This window comes from Aethalodelphis obliquidens, unplaced genomic scaffold (assembly GCF_003676395.1).
Source record: "Aethalodelphis obliquidens isolate GAN/ISIS:26980383/991018 unplaced genomic scaffold, ASM367639v1 scaffold5, whole genome shotgun sequence".
Lineage (NCBI taxonomy): Eukaryota > Metazoa > Chordata > Mammalia > Artiodactyla > Delphinidae > Aethalodelphis > Aethalodelphis obliquidens.
The window spans coordinates 15,633,124-15,653,854 of record NW_020837949.1 but is presented as its reverse complement, the minus strand read 5'-3'; the positions used below and the strand labels follow the sequence as shown (position 1 = coordinate 15,653,854).

Here is a 20,731-nt window from a genome sequence, read left to right as displayed (position 1 = left end):
CTAAATGCTCAAACAAAGCCATAACTCTTCCAGGATTGTAACTCTGAACCAGACTCACTCTTCTGGAGAGGACTGGGGGTCAGGAGCAATTCAAGTCTCTGTGATTGTTTAACATGAGGACCTAAGGCCAACCCACCCTCTGTCTTTAGTGGGTACCTCAAAAAGCCCCAGGCCTGTATACTAACCCCCATTTTTTTTTTAATATAAAATGTTCCCTTCTTCTTTAGCTGACTGTAAGTTTAAATTGAAGAAGTCACCAGATAAAACCATGGTTCATGGGGGACCTTGATTCTCAACTCTAACTTGGTCCTTGAACAAGAGTAGCATGTGCCCCTTCCACTTGAGCATCTATGGGTTTGGAGATCTGTTGCTGGATGACATGGGCAGCCCCTGAGGGCAGTTCTTACCCCTCCCCAGTTGAGAGTTCGAGCCAGGTCGTTCCCGGTCCCCAGAGGAAGGACCCCAACCGGAGGTTGAGGGCTCAGCTGCAGTTCATCCAGAATGGAAAGGATCCAGCCCACCTACAGACATTTTGGGGACCAGAAGAGATATAAGGAAGACAGATAAGTTACAAAGACGACAACCTGAGAACAGGGGCCTTTAAAAGGAGCAAACAGAATAGTTCTACTTTTCTTTAAAACATGCATGTTTTAATCCAGTGACCAGGGAACTGAAAGACCACTTATCTCAAGCAGTTTCACAATGGCAAGTCTCTTATAGGAAAAAGAACCATTTTGTATATGCTGTATCATATAAGCAAAACTAGACCCATTCATCTGTATGTTACCTAGAGATGTACTTTAAAATTCAGGAGAGTTTACAATTTAGGGAGGTATGTACATAGGACGCTGCAGGAAACCTAAGACTCAGGAGCAGACTAAACCTCAATTCTGGCTCATATTGGCTTCGTAATCTTGATTAAGTTATTTAACCTCACAGACTCATTTATCTGATTTTCAAAATGGAGATAATGCCTACCTCACAAGATCGTTTATAGATTAAACTAAAACATACATAAAACCCTCATTATGGTGCATGGCCCATGTAAGCACTTATTAAATGGTTACTCTCCATGTTATCTTAGAAATTAGTCGTGCTTTCCTAAATACCCCTACATTCCCCTTAATGAAACATTATGAAAACATAATTATGGATGAACTTAGTACTTATTATAAGTTTAGGCAGAAAACAGATACTTATATACTAGAATCATATTCCTGTTTAATCTTTTTCTAAGATAAATAATACTTTGGGTTTAGTCTTATTATAACTATTTAGAAAAATTACCCCAAACTTGGAAATACCAAAAAGGAACTTGCATATCCTCACAATGTCATTCTAGAGTAGTGTCACAGGCTTATCTAAGAACTTTATGACTGTAGGTTAACTTGAGGATTTCTGTCCTGCAGAGGTACAAATGTCAAGAAGAGATCACTTTAAAGGTTATGGTTCTATTCCCCCATAAGGGCATAAACTAATTTTGTCTCAAATTTAGAAAAATTATTTTGGTATAAACTACATAATCATTTTCCTCTTCTTGTATTATCTTGCTGATTCCTTTATTAAAAAGCTAAATAGGGCTTCCCTGGTGGCGCAGTGGTTGAGAATCTGCCTGCTAATGCAGGGGACACTGGTTCGAGCACTGGTCTGGGAGGATCCCACATGCCATGGAGCAACTAGGCCTGTAGCCACAACTACTGAGCCTGCGCGTCTGGAGCCTGTGCTCCACAACAAGAGAGGCCGCGATAGTGAGAGGCCCGCGTACCGCGATGAAGAGTGGCCCCCGCTTGCCACAACTAGAGAAAGCCTTCGCACAGAAACGAAGACGCAACACAGCAAAAATAAATAAATTAATTAATAAACTCCTACCCTCAACATCTTCTTAAAAAAAAAAGAAAAAATAAGCTAAATAAATTTTTGACATGTATTCATTCTAAATTTGTATAATTATTTTAAAATTTTTTTAAAAATTGTACTTTAATTGTACATTTATTGAACACTACTGCATATAAAACATGGAACTAAGTAATTGAAATAAAAAGGTAAATGAACTACACTAAGATAGGTAAGGCAGAATGCCTGCTCTCAAGGAGTTTATAATTAACAAAAAGAGAGACATACTGATTGCTTTCTATGTGCTAGTCCCTGAGCAAATTTTTCTACTGAATTATCTTATTAAGCTTCAAAACAACTCTCTACAATAGATATAATTTTTGTCTTCATTTTGTATATAAGGAAACCAAGACTTGGAAGGTTTAGTGACCTCCTTAATCATGTGCGAGGTAGAGCTGACATTCAAAGCTAGGTTTGCCACACACCAAAGGCCAACCTCTTAGCCACTCTGGTGCAGGGGACCTTTCAGTAAAGAACTAAACCCAGCTCTAGATGTGGCCTGAACATCCCTGAGACCATGGCATGTACCTTGGGAACCCGTGGAACACTGGGGAAACCTTGGAAATTGCTTAGTCAAATTCAGTTAATTTGCAGATTTATTAACTGAGGTACACAGAGGTCATGTTATTTGCTCAAGACAAAATAATCAAAAGTGGCAGAGTCGGAGTCATGCCAGGTCTGTTGACTTGCATCTAAAATCCTTTCTCCTCCAAGACGAGTACTTCCCAGGATGTCAAACTTGCCCATCTGGCAAGAAATCTAAAACTGTCTTTACCTTCTAGAAAGGGATACCACTATGTTCATCCAAAGTGGTAAACTAAAAATCCAGACCTACACTAGTGTCCAAAATCCCCCCTTTCCCCCAAACTGGGCGATTTGCTCCTAGACAAGTCCTTAGATTTCCAGCCAGCACTTCTTTAGCTCTTCCCTTACACAATACTCACTAACCTTGCTAACTGAAGTAAAGGGAAAAAATGCCAGATGCTAAAGTAGTGCTGATGACTATGTTAGCTATTGCTCCTGAGCTGCTGAAAGCACAAACTAGACACGGTAAAAGCAGGTGCCTCTAATAAACTACAGGAAGGGGATTTAAAAGTCATTAAAAAGGATGTGAAAACTCAGAAATCCCAACAAACTGGGATCACCGGCTGCGACTGTAAACAGCCCTGAGTAGAAACAGAGACTCTCAGAAATGCGGTGGAACTTTCTAGAAACCAATTCAATATCCCATACAGAGCAGGGAAAAGAAGGAAGTCTCTTTAAAACTTCTGAGAGATGATCATGCAGACCTCAGTCCATTTACCTTTAGGGAGATTTTTGTTATGTTTATTTGAAATAGGTCTATCTTTTCTGAGTAAAGATAATGCTATGAGTTCACACTTTCAACACCCCATTTCACTCTAGACACAAACATGGGAGGGAAAAAAAGTCTTCATGGGCCAGAAACAAATGAAGCACAAAATGGCAAGCAGAGGAAACCAGGAGTTTGGCTTCTGTCTGATTAGGGGGAATAAAAGTTCACCCCTGGCTGGTAGGAGGCTGTGTATGAACCAGGCTCCCCACTGGCCAGCAGAAAGGAGGCCAAGAAGAGAGGGTGAGGGATCACTGCCTGAGGCCATAACCCATAGAAAGTTGGGATGCCTTAAGGCTCGAGGCACACAGCCTCTCTCTAACAGTGCGTCCAAATTCCCACGAGCTCAATGACACCCCTGAAACACCCCTGACATGGCCGCAGGATGGGAGCCTTAGCCACTTAAACAAAACCCGACTCTACTCTCAGGATCCTGAAACCATTCAAACTACTAGAAAGGATTAGTAAAAGGAGGCAGAGAAAGAAAAAGGAAAAATCATAAAAATACAACTACCATACGACACAGCAATCCCACTCCTGGGCATATATCCTGAGAAAACCATAATTCAAAAAGACTCATGTACCAAAATGTTCATTGCAGCTCTATGTACAATAGCCAGGACATGGAAGCAGCCTAAGTGTCCATCAACAGATGAATGGATAAAGAAGATGCGGCACATATACACAATGGAATATTACTCAGCCATAAAAAGAAACGAAATTGAGTTATTTGTAGTGAGGTGGATGGACCTAGGATCTGTCATACAGAGTGGAGTAAGTCAGAAAGAGAAAAACAAATACCATATGCTAACACATATATATGGAATCTAAAAAAAAAAAAAAAAAAGGTTCTGAAGAACCTAGGGGCAAGACAGGAATAAAGACGCAGACGTAGAGAATGGACTTCAGGACACAGGAAGGGGGAAGGGTAAGCTGGGACGATTTGAGAGGGTGGCATGGGTATATATATACTACCAAATGTAAAATAGATAGCTAGTGGGAAGCAGCTGCATAGCACAGGGAGATCAGCTCGGTGCTTTGTGACCACCTAGAGGGGTGGGATAGGGAGGGTGGGAGGGAGACGCAAGAGGGAGGAGATATGAAGATATATGTATATGCATAGCTGATTCACTTTGTTATAAAGCAGAAAGTAACACACCATTGTAAAGCAATTATACTCCAATAAAGATGTTAAAAAAAAAGAAAAAGAAAAAGGAAAAATCAAACACAGCAAAACAACTTCCTCTGAACACGAGCCTGCAGAGAGAGATTCTAAATCCCAGGAAGAACGCTAATGGTAAGATGGATGGGAAGGTTAGAGGAATAATTCACAGCCCATGAAACACAAATAATTTTCAAATAACTTTGAAATAAGTGTCCCATACCTTCCACGAATTGATAAGGTGTCTTCTAATAGTCCTTTGATCAGTATAATTGTCCTCATTCAAACCTTAAGAGCTGTTCCTGTTTTTGTTTTTGTTTTCTGAGAAGGTTGCCAAGAATGCACATGAAACTGTGGTGTGTGGTTCCACACAAAATGCCATGAGCCCTCCGGACCCTTTGATTTTCGCTTTCTTCTCAATTGATTTGCTTTACAAAAATGCATAAATAGATTCTATCTTCTTTTTCCAACAGCCCGTTATTCAATTAGTTAATTTTCCCCTGAATACAAGCAGATAATCTTAGTACTTCATCATTACACAACGCTCGGAGCCATCAAACGTCTCCTGCCTTTCACAGCAGAGGTTTCTTTTTTTTGGCTTGAAATTCCCTCAGGTACAATCCATGTTAGGCTAACAGTTCTTTGGCTGAAGTGGGCCCGTATCTCTCCTTTGCACAACGCCTGAATAGTTGTTCTCATCCAAGAGCTACATCGTCACTACCCAACAACCAGCTTCCTCAGAAGGCAACATAACGTAGGTGTGCAGGGAAGGCACAGAGCTGCGAGGAGCCCAGCTGCGTCTGAAGCCTGGCTCCATCACCTACCGAAACTCACGGAGCCAGTGAGTCACTTAATCTAAGTTCCCTCCTATGTAAAAAGGGATAACAGTACCTGCCTCATAGGGGTATTTTACCAACTAAATAACATGGAGACATTGCTTAGCACGTGCCTGACAAATAGGAAATGCTAAATTGACATTAACTGCTATGATTAAGATATACTTTTCTTCCTCTTTCTTTACTTCATCCATAAAGGTCCAGTTTCCTAGAAGCAAAATGCCCTCTTCCTGTCTCTCTACTTAAAGAAAAGTTGAGTCTCAAAGTTCACAAATCACTCCCACCTTTGACTGCCATCAAGTCACAAAAATCTCTCTTTCATAGACTATCACAAACAGTAAAAGCCAAGCTGCACTGCAGCATAAAAAGGAGGGAGGGAGGGAGAGAGGGGGAGGTAGGGAGGGAGAGAGGGGGAGGGAGGGAGGGAGGGAGGGAGAGAGGGGGAGGGAGGGAGGGAGAGAGGGGGAGGGAGGGAGGGAGGGAGGGAGAGAGGGGGAGGGAGGGAGGGAGGGAGAGAGGGGGAGCGAGGGAGGGAGAGCATATGGAACAAATACACCTACAATAGCAGGAGACATAAAAGATCTTGAGTAATAATCCGTGTACTTGCCCCTATGAAAGCAGAAGTATGCAAAAGTCTTAAGGTCCAAAGCTGTTATCGGAGGCCCTCCCTTCCCAGGACCGTGCTCCTGCTGGAAGTCCAGACTTCAGGTTCGTGGGCAGCGACTGTGTTTGCTGGGGCTTTCGCATGACCCCAGATCCTCTCCACCAGCTTGACCAGCACCCCTTCAGTTAAACTTCATTAATTGCAACACACACCGCTTTGCATCTTTCCCATCACAACTGAAGAAAACTCTCTGGATTGGGCAAGATCATCTTCCAGGTGGCAGAGGTCCTTTCTGCCTTTGTGTTAGGAAATGCAGGGCTGACGGGGCTAGAACACCAGGGTGCTGGGCTTGGCCCTGAGCAGAGCAGCCCAGCCAGACCTGCAGCCGCAGCAGCTGCCTGATGCTGCCACCCCCTGGCCCTGTTCAGCTGTAACCATCACTGAATATTTCCCAAGTGCACATGGAACAATGTTTTCATTCGGCAATATGCTAACATTAGCGTTGGCTGAGGGGTGGAGAGGGCCGTGAATTGACATTTTCTCTGAACGAAGCAGATGCACAGTTGCCTTTCCTCATATCATCTGCAGGCAGAAACGTGAGGGATACCCACACGGAGAAATCACAGGAGAACGAGGGCAACGTTTCTGCACCCAGAAAGATCATCAAAACGCAGCATTTGACAACTGGGTTCCCTTTCTTACATGTGCACAATGATTCTTCCTTTCGATATTTTCATATTTGCACTCAATAGTTTACAAAGTCACTCTGTGTTAAAAGAAATGTTTAAAATCGAGATACTAGTCAAGGTATGAGCTTTTTTGAAACAGAATGTAGATTTAGGCTATCCATCCTCTCATCGGCAAGAGGACAACTGGGGGTGTACCAAGCTCTTCTTCAAGAGAGGCTGGGACGTCGGGGTGCTGAGGGAGAAGAGGCCTGTGGAACCATCTGCTGGCCCCGTCAATTAAAGGGGAATAATAATGCTTTCTTCCCTGCTCCGGCTGTAGTGAGTCGGGGCGTGGGGGTGCCTACTGTGTAGAATGTCTCCTCATCTAGGGAAGCCAGTGGAATCATAAATAAGCATAAGTGTGTGGCTCAAGTCCATTTAATCCCAGCCCTTCGGAAAGATGTTAACAGGGTTAAGGGTGGACCTTCGGATCCAGCCCAGCTCATCAAGGCCAAGGGCAGGTACGGAGGGATCATGTTTCACCTTAAGGATCCATAATGAGGGGAAGGGACCTGTGACCCTCCTGTCTCAGTTCATGCACTCCTCGATATTTAACCAAGGTGGCAGCCCTGGGGAACTGGCTGGGTGGAGATGTGGCCGAGGAGAGGACAGAATACAAATTTACCCCGTGACCAAAGAGACTGTTTCTAGTTTAAAAACATGAAGGTTTGAGATCATTCTGAGTTAGTTTTCTCTCACCCTAGAGATCAAAGATGGGACCAGCCCATTCGAAACCTGCAACTATGTGACAACCTCAGGATTATGCAAACCACTTACAAAGAGACCACACCTGGGCCACCTTCCTCTGCAGCCGTCACTGGCCTTGTGTGGTGACGGACTGCTTGAACATGGCTGATCTCAACTGGAGGCGCTGTAAATTTAAAATATACGCTAGATTCTGAAGACAGTCCAAATTGAGCATAAAATATCCCACGAATGACTATACTGATTGCATGTTGAAATGATAATATCTTGGACATAGTGGGTTAAATAAAATATATTATAAAATTAATTTAACCTGCTTCTTCTTAGATTTTTCTAAGTGCCTTCTAGAAAACTTCAAATGTAACAATGCGGCTTGCATTCTAGTTCTCTTGAACAGCAATGGTCTATACTAACATAATGCTACAGCTGTGAAGACCCTTAGGGATCCAAACGTATCCCTTGCAGATTTAGAATGTCTCAGAAGAAGTTAGGGAACCTTCCAAAGCACCTCTTCCTCCTCCAACTGCAGTACCTGCCTCCCTGCACTTTTTACCAGGATAAAATTAAAGTAACTCATACTGAAGCCGAATAACTTTTCTCCAATTAATGCAACGTGTCTATATATTTAATAAGACCTTGTACACACACTAATGTGATTGAGGGTTAACGTATCCTCATCCTAACCCATCAAAAATATTCCATATCTGATTCCTCCTGGGACCTTGTCACTGACAGAATTCTGACAGCCTCTACAGTGACAGATACACTCACTAAATAAAGGGTGAGCACCTTATGTCACATATATACCCGACACTTCACTTGCCTCGAGCCAACAGCTTTTCTTCATGCATCCATCAGGATGCCTCTTCTTTATAGAAACACTCAAAATTTAAAGTTTCATATTCGAAACTGATAAAAATGTCAATCACGTACCTTGATAAACATTTCATAAACCCCATATATCTTTTACAAAACATCTAACAAGGTAAAATAAAACAAAACCTGGTTTTACGTAAGGTATAAGATATGCAAAGCTTTGGGCTTCCCTGGTGGCGCAGTGGTTGAGAGTCTGCCTGCCGATGCAGGAGACACGGGTTCGTGGCCCCGTCCGGGAAGATCCCACGTGCCGCGGAGCGGCTGGGCCCGTGAGCCATGGCTGCTGAACCTGTGCGTCTGGAGCCTGTGCTCCGCAGTGGGAGAGGCCACAACAGTGAGAGGCCCGTGTACCGCAAAAAAAAAAAAAAAAAAGATATGCAAAGTTTTGATTCTGCATGACTGGACTACAGAGGTTACCACTGAGAAAAATAACTAGTTCAAAAGTATGCATCAGTTCTAGGGGAAATACACTACTTTTCATGGCTGTTGTAAAGGACCCATGTATAAACGTCTAGTGCAGTTGTGAGTTATGTAGAAGGATGTGAAAATTGAAGTTAGGATCACAGATAAGGTACCAAAAAAGAAAAAGTGCCTATAATATAATTGAAGAGTTACATTTAGCCTTGTGGAATACCCGTTAATATGGTCTATTTAAAGAAGAGATGCTAGAAAAGCTGGGGAACAAGGCAGTCTGCATGCCAAGTAGTGACATTAATGGCACCAGAGAGTATAGAAATTCAACACTGTGATTTGATCTGGTCATTAGGACCCAATAGGGAGGTACCAAGTCTCTCTCATTCTGGGTTTTGTCCCAGACACTCTCTTGAAACTATATCTTGAAAACCAGCAGTTACTTCCTAGTCTCCAAATCCACAGTAATTCCTGTCTCTTCTTAAGAATGTAATCACTGCCTCTGTCTTGAAACTCCTTTTGGGTTTTTTTTTTTTTCCTCGACAGAATAGACTACTGGTGGTTCTTCTGCTTCTATCTTTCCACTTTCCTTTTGAAATTCAGCTCTGACTCCTAATTATAAATGTTTCACAAGTGTCTGGACTTGGCTCTCTTCTTTGTCCTTTATGCTTTGAATTCCCATGTTTCCAAACACTTTCCTAACTGCAGAGAATACCTCAATACCACATAACTTAGAACAGTGCTTCCTTCACATATCTGCTGAGTAGAGGAAAGGAAGAAGAAAGCAGTGAGGCAGAGAGAGGTGATGGGAGGTGCAGTGGATAATGGGGAAGTTTGGAAGGTGGAACTGCCAAGCCAGGATGAAGCCCAAGATATGGAGACGGAACAGGCAACCGATGTGGATTTGAGGTAACAATCACTTAAGTCAAGAAAGAGGAAGGACTCTGAATTCAGGACACCAGGCATATCCCCATAGTCAAATAATTTTGGAAAACACTGGGTTAAACAAAGTGAAATAGGTTTGGCTTCTTTAAGACTTTATAATGAATTTTATAAGCTAATAATGTGTATTAGAGTCTCCAAGAATAGTAAACATTACTTTCCCAACTGAAAAATGTTTTCCTCTCCACAGAAAATCTTAAAGGACCAGTGCAATCACTGTTTTATTTTTTTCTGGTTGTGTTTATTAGTATATAATGTGTATCCAGTGCTGCATTAAGTGTTCACGTGCTGTGAGAGATAAAATTAGAAGATTCCATTGCTGCCTTTGAGAATAAAACATTCTAATTAGGAAGATTAGAGAAAAGCCAAAGATAGTTCATAATAAAATCCTATGAGATCAGACTCCAAATACAGAAGAAAAGACACTGGACAGCAAAATCTAAATGTCACGATTCTCAATTATTTGCCTTTGCTAAATATAGCAACCTAAGTAGAGGGCAAATTGAGAAACAGATGAGACAAACTAGGGAAAATACACCAGTGATATTAAACTTCAGCCCAACTCCATCTTTTCTCCAAAAATGACTACAAAGGGAACCAGTTATGATCTTTATGCAAACCAATGTTAGCCAATATTCTAAGTTTTATTTCCACCAGTAAAAAAAAAAAAAAAAAGAGCCATAATTCAATTGTGTACACATACTTCTCCATAGTTGTGACCAATTATTAAGAATATATGGAAATAGGTCAGTTTCTGTTTTAAAAATAATTTAGTCACCTACAATCCTCATTCTAGTGATGTGACCACATCCTTACTTTGTGGAACAGGAAGGGATATAGCCTAGTGGAGAGAGGGAAATCTCATTTAGAAAGATCATGTATGAATCCTTGAGGGCAATAACAAAGTCCCTCCTAACCCTTAGGGGATTGGATTCACATGAGAGACAGAATTTTGAGGGGATTGGAAAGACTGTGAGGTGGGAATGAAGAAGGAGAAATGTCTTAAGGAAAACAAAAGACAAATGGAAGAAACAAGGGAAAGAACTAGATTCTCTTTCAAGGACCTACCGTTCCATCCCCACCACAGGCCAGAATCCGCAGATTTGGTACTTTCCTATATAATTCAAGCCTGTAGAGGATACAGAAGGAAAAGTAAATAAAAGAGCATATCACCGGCCATAGCAGAGAGCACGATTCCAAAACACACCAAAACGAAGGGGGGCGTGGAGGGTGTCACTGGAGAAAACGCATAACCGCGAGAATGGTAATACCTTCAAAACGAGTCACCGAGTAGTCACCAAGTACTGGTTCCAACAATCGGATTAGGGGCTGGCAGCAAACGTCACTGGAATGGGGTTCTAGGGTGCCCTAGTGTTTTATTTCCCATAATTCCTATTAATGTGTCAACGCACGTTATTTTCCTCACTAGTGTCAAATTCCTTCTTTTTCTTTCCATTCTTCTCCCTCCTTTCTCAAAGAACATCAAATCTGATTAGCTTTTCCCAGACCTATTTATTTTTCAAATCTACACTTCCCACTCTTACTCCTAGAAAACCTTCTTCAGAGAGATAGGAAGGACACCCCACTAGCATTATTACTACCACACCCACAATTCCATCTCCCTCTCAACTCACCCGCTGACACTCAAACCCCCATTTATACTGCTCAGCCCCAAAAGGGAAGAATTACTGAATTTTCTTTATTTTGAATTTGTCTGCTTGAAATTAGATCTTTCCTGTTGTCTTAAGAAAATGCAATGATACTGTTCCCGCTAAAATGTTTGCTTAAGTGACAATTTCAATGGCTCTATTCCAGAAAACATCACCTATTTAAATCAAATCATATTTTTTTCTGAAAATAGTTCCTGTCCTGCCATGTTCTTTATGGTTATCTATGAAGTATCTACCTAAAGTCTAACTAAAAATGATAAAATCTTAAGTAAATGTGAAAGGGCAAAAGTAAACGTAAAAGGGAAAAAGCAGATTTGCCTTAATACATCTGAATGCAGAAAAAAATATAGAAGTCTTATAGCAAACTCTAGTGGCAAGGAAGTTCACAGATTAAGAGAATGACAACAGAAGTTAATTTTCATAATTAATGTTCTCTCGTAGGCTTAAAATATGTAATTTATCTATTTCATACAGGAATATTATTTTCTAGAAATTATCTGAGCTTGTGTTTCTTTGCCTCTGATATTATTACTTATCTATAAGTAGTTATAAAAATAATTAGTATCTCTTTAGCTCTAATGTTTACCAGATGACATCTGAACTACCTTATTAGGTGGGTTTTAAAAAGGGAACCAGACAACAGCAGAAATGTCCCTGCTCCTTCCCACCATGTACCCCTCCACGAAAGGGAAGATATAGGACACATGTCATCTACAGAGAGACTTTATTTTTCACCACTTCGAACAAAAAACAGAGAATGAAATTTCTGAGAGGCTCAGATGAAGGACTGAGCAGGAATTAGAATGTCTCTCCCACTCTGGTATGGAATCCGTAGGTATAATCAGTTAATCAATCAAGCTCTCAAATGGATACAATTTCTAATGCAAATTTCTAATGCAAATAAATGAAAATATTCATAAACACAGATGGCCCTTCTCCACAAAGATACACTTACATTCCCATTAATGTACATCTCCAAAGTGGTGCATGCATAAGTAGAAAAAGGATGGATCCTTTCTCCATTCAGATTTGCCCATAATGTACAGTTATATGTGTCTAAGCAGCAAACACACTCAGAGTTAACAACTCAGAGGGTAAGTGTTGAAGGAAACTAACCCAGTGAAGAGGGAAACAGCAGATGAAGTTTCAAAGGGAGGACAGTGCAGGTGAGCAAGTAGATGAGAGACGGTCAGAAAAACACTTCATGAGGTCATCAAATAATAAAGCTTGACTCCAAAGCAGAAAGTCCTTCTCACTCGCCTAAAATAGTAAGAACCATGGAGGGTATTTCCAGACTTACGCGTCTTTTGGCCCTTCCTGAGAAAGATCAAAGACTTGCCGTGGGTTCAGGTACCACATGAACATCTGCATGACCTTGGTTCCCTGTAAGGAAAAAAAAACTGACAATAACAGGAAGAAATTTCCAAATATTACCTGCTCATTTAAAGAATAAAAATAAATCCTGTTCTAAAAAATAATATTGAATTATAAACAGTATAGAGTAGCAGTTAAAATCATGGGCTTTGGCCATCGATATACATAGGTTGAATGCTTATATTAGGCTCTGTCTAACCTGTGTAACTCTGGGCAAGTTCTTTAATTTCACTAAGTTCAGCTCTCTTCTCTTTAATGCAGGAATAAAAATGCCTAGTTCACAGACTTGTTGTAAAGATTAAATGCAATAATGTCTGAGGAGAACATCAAAGTGGTTGGCATGCAACAAATGCTTAATGATTAGTATCTGTTGGCTTTTACTATCATTATTTAATGTGTGAAAATCCACATAGGGAAGTTATTAGTCAACTTATGTAATTTAACATTACTTTTTACTTTATTGTGCGGATTATTGTCTTTGCATAATATAAGGACAGTATTAGCTAAGTATGACTTTATTGAAATAAATGTTTTTAACCACAGCAAAAGTATCTCAGGCTCCCCATACTTAAAATATATAATTTCTCTAGTTAGTGCTATCAACTCTTACTTTGACATTTTTCAATTTCCATGTATACATCTGTGTCTTTTTCTCTCTCTCATAACCATTTCTGGAGTGTCTTAAGTAACTGTGACATTTATAGAGATACTATGGCAAATACAAAGCAGTTCTGGAGATCACTTCTTAAAGTGAATTGAGCAAAAATCAAATTAAAGAAGAATTTTTTTTATTAAGCAGTATCAAAAGAGCTTTAAAATTGAGTAGGGTGCCTCATTTTAGGTCACTACCAACCATAGCAAATAATATTTGATCGGATGGGCAGCATCCGTTGCTTATAACTATCATCCCTTTATTAGCTATCATGATTGCTCTTCCTTGAAAATATTCCTAAGTTTGGATACCTATACACTGTATTTGAGAGTCATCCTAGTACAGTAGAAATAGCACAATATTTGAGTCAGAGCTAACTTGGGTGTTCTAACTGGGTGACTGTGAGAATTTATAATCTTGCAGAAATTCAGCATGTAAAATAGGGCAATGTCTACTTTCCAAGGTGATTATGAGAATTAAATGAATCAGTAATAGTTTTGTATCCAGCACAGTTGTGGCACAAAATAGGCCTTTGTAAATATTAGTCCCTTTCTTTTTTGTTCCTTGTTAACCTATTCATTAAACTACACTTGAGCATGTGAGGGCTAAAGTGTAGTTTATAATTATCACATTGCTGTGCCAGTTGTTAACAGAGGCCAGTGTAGGTCTTTTGTTCCACATTTCATCCAAACCTATAATTTAAAGTTCTGCTTTATCATGTGCTTGCTATAAATTTAGGAATAACATTCTACCCTTAATCATTATAACTAATCCTTCAGTTTCGCCAAATGACATACTTTGTTTCCTACAAAATCTAGATATAGATTTAGATACATAATAATAACTAAATACTAAACCATTCTCTTCTTTCCACACCAGGCCTTGGTATCAAGTCAGTTGGGGATTATTTCAAGTAATCTTTTATGTTTCATAGGTAACACCAGAGTCATTCTAATGACCAATCAGTTTATTAAAAATTTCCAACTGACTTGCTAGAAAATTAATTTTTCACTTTTAGATTCCTAGGGCAATGTGAATTGTAGATGTTAATTACTCCTTTGTTGTCACCTTTGGCTATGGTGTGCGTCTCAATTCCAGTTTCTCTTATATATACAATACTAGGTAATTAACACCTTTCAAAAAATAAAAATAAAAAGCATTGAGGTTTTTTTTTTAATCTTCAAATTTCTCTAAAAGGTTTGAATGTCCACACCATGTTGGGTTTTGCTCATTTTCAATTTGTGTTAGTTTGAACACCTAATTCGCTACATTTATCCTTTTGACAAAGGGGTATTTTTTAAGGCTGGCAGGTTTTGCACCCCACGCTTCTAGGAGGTACCACTTAATGTTGCAGCCTACTGGAATAATGCTCTCTAGAATTGGGCAGGGATGACTTTCATAAACATGCAAGGCTGCCCTATCAGAGTTTATATTCAGGCATGATATAATTTCTTATTTTAAAAGTAATCTTTCTAAAACACATTCATTAGCAAAAATGATAAGTGTCTGAATGAAAGTATTGCATTGTCTTAAATCAATCTTGGTGGGTAAAGAAAAGAGACCTAAAACATTTAAGTTAGTTCTATTTACTCTGCTGCTACCTCTAGGATAAGCTACTCCAGTGCTTTAATAGAGATAATTTATTGAATAGAATTGAATGGGCTGACAAGTACTAATTCACCAGGAAAAGAGTAACTTATTTCTTTCTCACTGACAAGATTAAGTCTACTCCATCACCTACACAATTGACTAGCGAGTTTCAAATACTCTCACAGTCATCACATGCTACATGCCTTGTAAAAGCTGAACTTCTGTGCAAGAGTTTTATTTTTCTCTAAGTGAAAGAAAAACAGCTTACACATCAATTCTAACACGCTCTGGAGCGTGTTCTCATACATATGGTTGTAGATGTAATACCTCAATGACCACAGAATTTTCTAAGATAGTTTGAGATTGGGTATTCCTATGGAATGATAAAACATTGTTCTGTCCAGCTCCAGATATCAGGGAACAGAGTGGGGCAGAATAAAACAACTTCCAAGAAAATAGGTAGATTGTCCCAGAGGGAAACGAACAGGATTCATCCATTCACCTCCTATGTGCTAGGCACGGTTTTAGGTAAGGGGATCAGGAGATGGACAAGACAGAGAAGATCTTGTTCTCCAAAGAAAGTTCTCTGAATTATTCATGAAAAAAATATAATGATTTGGGGAGTATAGAGGATCAACTAAGAATGGGTCAGCTCAAATAGCAGCACATCAATTGTCATCAAAGCACTGGAACTCTCATGTAGGGCTCAGTACTCTATGTTACTAAGCAAGCCTTGGTTTATATCATGGAGGCATTATCTAGCTCATGAAAAGAACTGTCCAGACAATAAGAAAGACCTGAGGAAAATAACAGTGGGAGGAGGAGGTTAAGAAATCTCTTAGCCCAAACAATCCCGAAAGAATACCTTATTGATTCAATAAACCTGTATTAGGCTCCTACTCTGTACCCACGTGCACACCCAGGAGCTCAGGAGACCAACCCAAAATAAATTCGTTCACTAAAGATGGTAAATGCTATGATGAAGATGCCCACGGAGACGTATGAGTGGCTGGAGGAGATACTCTAGGCCCAACTATGGGGATTGGATGAGGGCTTCCTATGTATGATATGTGAACTGTGTCTTGCAAGATGAGTAGAGTTAACCATTTCTTTTTGCATGGAGTAGAGGAAGAAGTTTTATGGTAAGGGTACAAGATGTGTGAGACAGCAAGACATGTCACGGAAAAACTATATTCATTTCAGTCTTTGGACCATGAGGCAGGGGTGGTGGGAGATGAAACTCCCAAAGTGAGTTGTAGATTAAGTCATGTAGGCTGTGGGGCTCAGGCTTTGTTTTGCAGGAAATGACAGTCACTGAAATGTCTTAAGCAGAGGAATTGGACTTACATTTTGATACATCAGTCTGACTAGAGGCTAAGGAGCTAGACATCTAGGGCCCAGACCTGTCACAGGGGCTAGGTGGCTTGGTTTAGCCACTACTGTACACTGATGTCTGCTCCTGCAAAATAACCCTCAATGTGATGGTATTAGCAGGTGGGGCCTTTGGAATAGGCACACACAAAGATGCCCAACATCGCTAATTATTAGAGAAATGCAAATCAAAGCCACAATGAGGTATCATTTCACACCGGTCTGAATGGCCATCATCAAAAAGTCCAAATAATAAACGCTGGAGAGGATGTAGAGAAAAGGGAACCCTCCTACACTGTTGGTGGGAGTGGAAACTGGTGCAGCCATTATAGAAAACAGTACGGAGATTCCTTAAAAAACTAAAAACAGAGTTACCACATGATCCAGCAATCCCACTCCTGGGTATATATCCGGAGAAGACTGTAATTCAAAAAGATACATGCACCCCAATGTTCACTGCAGCACTCTTTACAATAGCCAAGACATGGAAGCAACCTAAGTGTCCACTGACAGTTAAGTGAATAAAGATGTTTTATATATATATTTATATTATTTTAGATATATAATATAAATATACATTTATATATATATACATACACACACAATGGGATAGTACTCATCCATAAAAAAGAATGAAATAATGCCATTTGCAGCAACATGGATGGACCCAGAGATTGTCATATCAAGTGAAGTCAGTCAGACAGAACAAGACAAATATCATATGATATCACTTACATGTGGAAACTAAAATATGATACGAATGAACTTATTTACAGAACAGAAACAAACTCACAGACATAGAAAACAAACTTATGGTTACCAAAGGGGCAAGTGCGGGGAGGGGGATAAATTAACAGTTTGGGATTAGCAAATATACACTACTATATATAAAACAGGTAAACAACAAAGTCCTACTGTGTAGCACAGGGAACTATATTCAATATCCTGTAATAAACCATAATGGGAAAGAATACACAGACACACACACACTAAATCACTTTGTTGTACAGCAGAAATACAACACTGTAAATCAACTATAGTTCAATAAAAAAATAAAATAATAAAATAATGTTTTTGATTTATCCCTAGGTTGAGCATCGTAGAAAATAACATCTTCACTGAGGCTGTTTGTTCAGTATGTAGAAATAGTCTGGGGACTCAGATTGGAAGTTACTTCCTCTCTTTGTCTCCTCCTTCTCCCCACCTGGGTTGACCTTCCCTGGCCTGACTTAGGAAGGGCCGGCCCTGGTCTGGGGAAGCCTGTGCATGAATGGTGTGTGAACTCGGTCAGTATGAGCCTGTCCACAGGCTGAACATCCCTCCCCCCTATAACCTGTTGATAAGCTCCCTGGCAACTCTGATCCAGGGGTCCAGCTCATGCCACACCTGTACCCTGGGATTTCACAATGAACGGCGGGAGCACCCCAGGCCGGGACCCTCGACTCTCAGGACTGGCTGGCCAGAATAATTCCAGTGGTCAGAACACCTGCTTACAGGGAACAGAGCCAACATTTTATAAGAACTCTAAATGGAGTATAACCCATAAAAATACTGAATCACTATGTTGTACACCTGAAACTGATATAGTATCATTAATCAGCTACAGCTCAATAAAAAAAGGACACTTGCCTCACCATGCATGTATAATCTAAGTCACTGAAAGGTGAAATTCACGACTCATGAGTGTGAAGGAGACACAGTGTGAAAGCAGGAAACATTGAGAGGCATCAGAAGGGTCCATACGTCTCGGGTACAAACATGTTAATGAGTCACACAGGCATCCAAGAAAAATGATAAGTTTTGAAGTTAAAGCGGCGATAAGCATAAGAGAGGGGGCCTATTTCTCAGGCCCTCATGTTTCCACGCCGGGGAGGGCATCATGTGGGAATAAAGTTTCTCTTTCCTGTACTACCTCTTTTCCGCAGGAGGAGACACTCAAAGTTGATATCACAGCCCCTAATTCTAGTGACTATTCCCTCAAATAGTTCACATCCCACCAATAATAGCCGTGCCACTAACCTCTAAAGCTTTGCAGAACACCCAGTACATGTCTACCTGAAGAGTGTTAGAAAAACAGAGACAATTATTCTGAAGCATCTGTTTAAAAGAGGGATTGTTTAAAAAGAGGACATAAAAGCAGTCCCTATAATGTGTGCAGCTCAACATATTCCTGCCAAGCGCTGGAAAATTTCCGAACACACATAAAATACTGAAGGAAAAAAAAAGCTGTAGGCATTTTACTTGCCAGCAGATGGCGACATCGTCTAGTCATTTAAAGCACAGAAGCCTAAGCAAGTTTTGTGCGTGTGCGGTTTAAGTTTGAAGTCTAAGCTTCAAAAACAGAAGAGGGGAGTGTGCTTGATATCGAGATACAGATGAGCAGAATAAATCAATCCTTTAAAGGCAAAAATCAGGATTTAACAACAAGAACAACAAAGTATTTCTCTACTGATTGCTGTCAGCTCTTGAGAATCAGTGTGGTCTCAGCTGCAGCAACACTGGCACCAGGGAGCGTGTTAGAAAAGCGGGATTTCAGAGCCACCTGCGACTCGCTGAATCAGAATCTGCATTTTAACATGATCCCCAAGTGAATCATATGCACATTAAAGCCTAAGAAAAAAACCCCATGATTCTCAACACTAGCTAGACAAGAAAATCTACTAGGAACTTAGACCAGTTAAGGGGTCCTGTCCTCACAGGCTCTTAGCATGGGGTGCAGCAGACATCGGTCTTTAAAAGCTGCCGGGGTTATTCTGACATGAAGTGAGGGCTGAGAACCACTTCTCTGAGCTACGAGATGAGCCTCCTTGAAGAAAGTAAGGACAAGCTGAGATGCTATTCTTCAAACAAAAAAATAAACTTTCATCTCAAATAACTTCTCACCCACTGTGTTCCTCACACAAAGCCCAGGGCATCTCAGAGACCCTGATATGACTCTTATTTACGTTTTCCTAAATGTGTTCTACAAAAGACCTACATCAGAATCACGGGAGATGCTTGCTAACCGGTAGCATTCCTGGGCCTCAACCCAGACCCACTGCATCAGATTTTATGGGGTGGAGCATTTCTAACAAGTGTCTTCATGGGTTTTATTTACAAACAGTTTGAAAGCCTCTGGACTATAAGAAGGGAGTAAGGGGCCCATATTCAAATAGAATTTGCCCAGACTGAACACTAGTGTCAGGCGGAAATTTCCTGAATTTTCTGGAAACTGAAAATTCCTAGATAAGAATTCTAATGAGTGATATTTCAAAGGTTCTCATGACTGAGGATGTCAAACAAATACAGAGGTCCTGTTACTAATCTCAACTTGTCTGTAAGGTAAATAGAAGTGAATGGTCTCCCTTCTCAAAACAGAACAGCACACTATGTAAGGCTTGAATACAGAATGCTGCAGAGCGAGAAACTCCAGGTAGGAAAGGGTATATGCCCCCCACCCCACTTCTCCTTCCTTGGGTTCACCTGCTTCGTTTTCACTGCCACCCTCTGTTCCCCTTTGGCTCTTTGTCTCAACTATGGCTCATTTGGGTCCGAGAGAATAAAAGGAGGCGGGAAGGGCTTCCCTGGTGGCGCAGTGGTTGAGAGACCGCCTGCCAATGCAGGGGACGCGGGTTCGTGCCCCGGTCTGGGAAGATCCCACATGCCACGGAGCGGCTGGGCCCGTGAGCCAAGGCCACTGAGCCTGCGCGTCCGGAGCCTGTGCTCCGCAACGGGAGAGGCCACGACAGTGAGAGGCCCGCGTATCGCAAAAAAAAAAGAAAAAAAGAAAAAAAAAGAAAGGAAAAAAAGGAGGGAAAAACTATGAGGAAACGAGATTCAAAGGAACTGAGGAATAAGAAACTCCTTCCTCTGATTGCGTTTTGCCAGATGGGATGGTTTGCTTCATCCTCTGACTCCCCATCCTGTGGCTGAACGTGCCCTCGTCTGCAACGTGAAGGTCATGTTATGGTCACAGCTCAGGAAAGGCTAGCCCTGACAGGGGAGTTAGATCAGCCCTGACCGTGACTCTGCCCTGCTCACCACAATCGGGGGATCAAAGCTGTACCATCCTAACGCTGAAGAAGGAACCGTGAATATGCGAAGCTGCTGGAGGCCAGTTTGAATGATTCTAATTGTAGATGGGTGTTTGGACTTCTTTACAGCTTTCTCCACATTTCACACTGTGCTTAGAAACAGTGCACAGTGTTCTTCATATTTATTAGGCTTAGTAAAGAATTCTACTTCAGAGAGGGAATATATAGAAATTTAAAGTTGTGTAATATTAATTTTGATTTGGTTAGTCACACTTCTGAGAATCCCAGCTATTCCGGAGGTAACGTCTTTAGGGCGATGCATTCACAAGCCAGAGTGCAGCAAGTGGCAGCAAAGTCACGAAGCCTTGTGTTTCTCACAACTGGCCATTTAAAAAATGTGAACACCTCACTGTGATCTCAAACTCATTTCAACCTCTTTCCCAAAATAATTTTTTCCCTTTCCTGAAAACCCATCAATAACAAAGCCACTTTCCAGATAATTAGCTGGAAAATCTTGATGCTCTACTTCCTTTTATGTATCCTATTCATCCAC

The 20,731-nt window shown here is 40.8% G+C and overlaps 1 protein-coding gene across 1 annotated transcript in view; it reads right to left on the bottom strand.

The window, feature by feature from the left end:
- The window catches only part of DGKI (diacylglycerol kinase iota), a 258,213-nt gene that overhangs the window by 193,906 nt on the left and 43,576 nt on the right, over window positions 1-20,731 (bottom strand). Inside the window, exons 8-10 of the mRNA XM_027101799.1 lie at window positions 12,479-12,561; window positions 10,577-10,637; window positions 408-521 (exon numbers count right to left, since the gene is read on the bottom strand). Coding sequence (XP_026957600.1) covers window positions 408-521; window positions 10,577-10,637; window positions 12,479-12,561 — 258 coding nt within the window. The remainder of the gene's footprint in view (window positions 1-407; window positions 522-10,576; window positions 10,638-12,478; window positions 12,562-20,731) is intronic.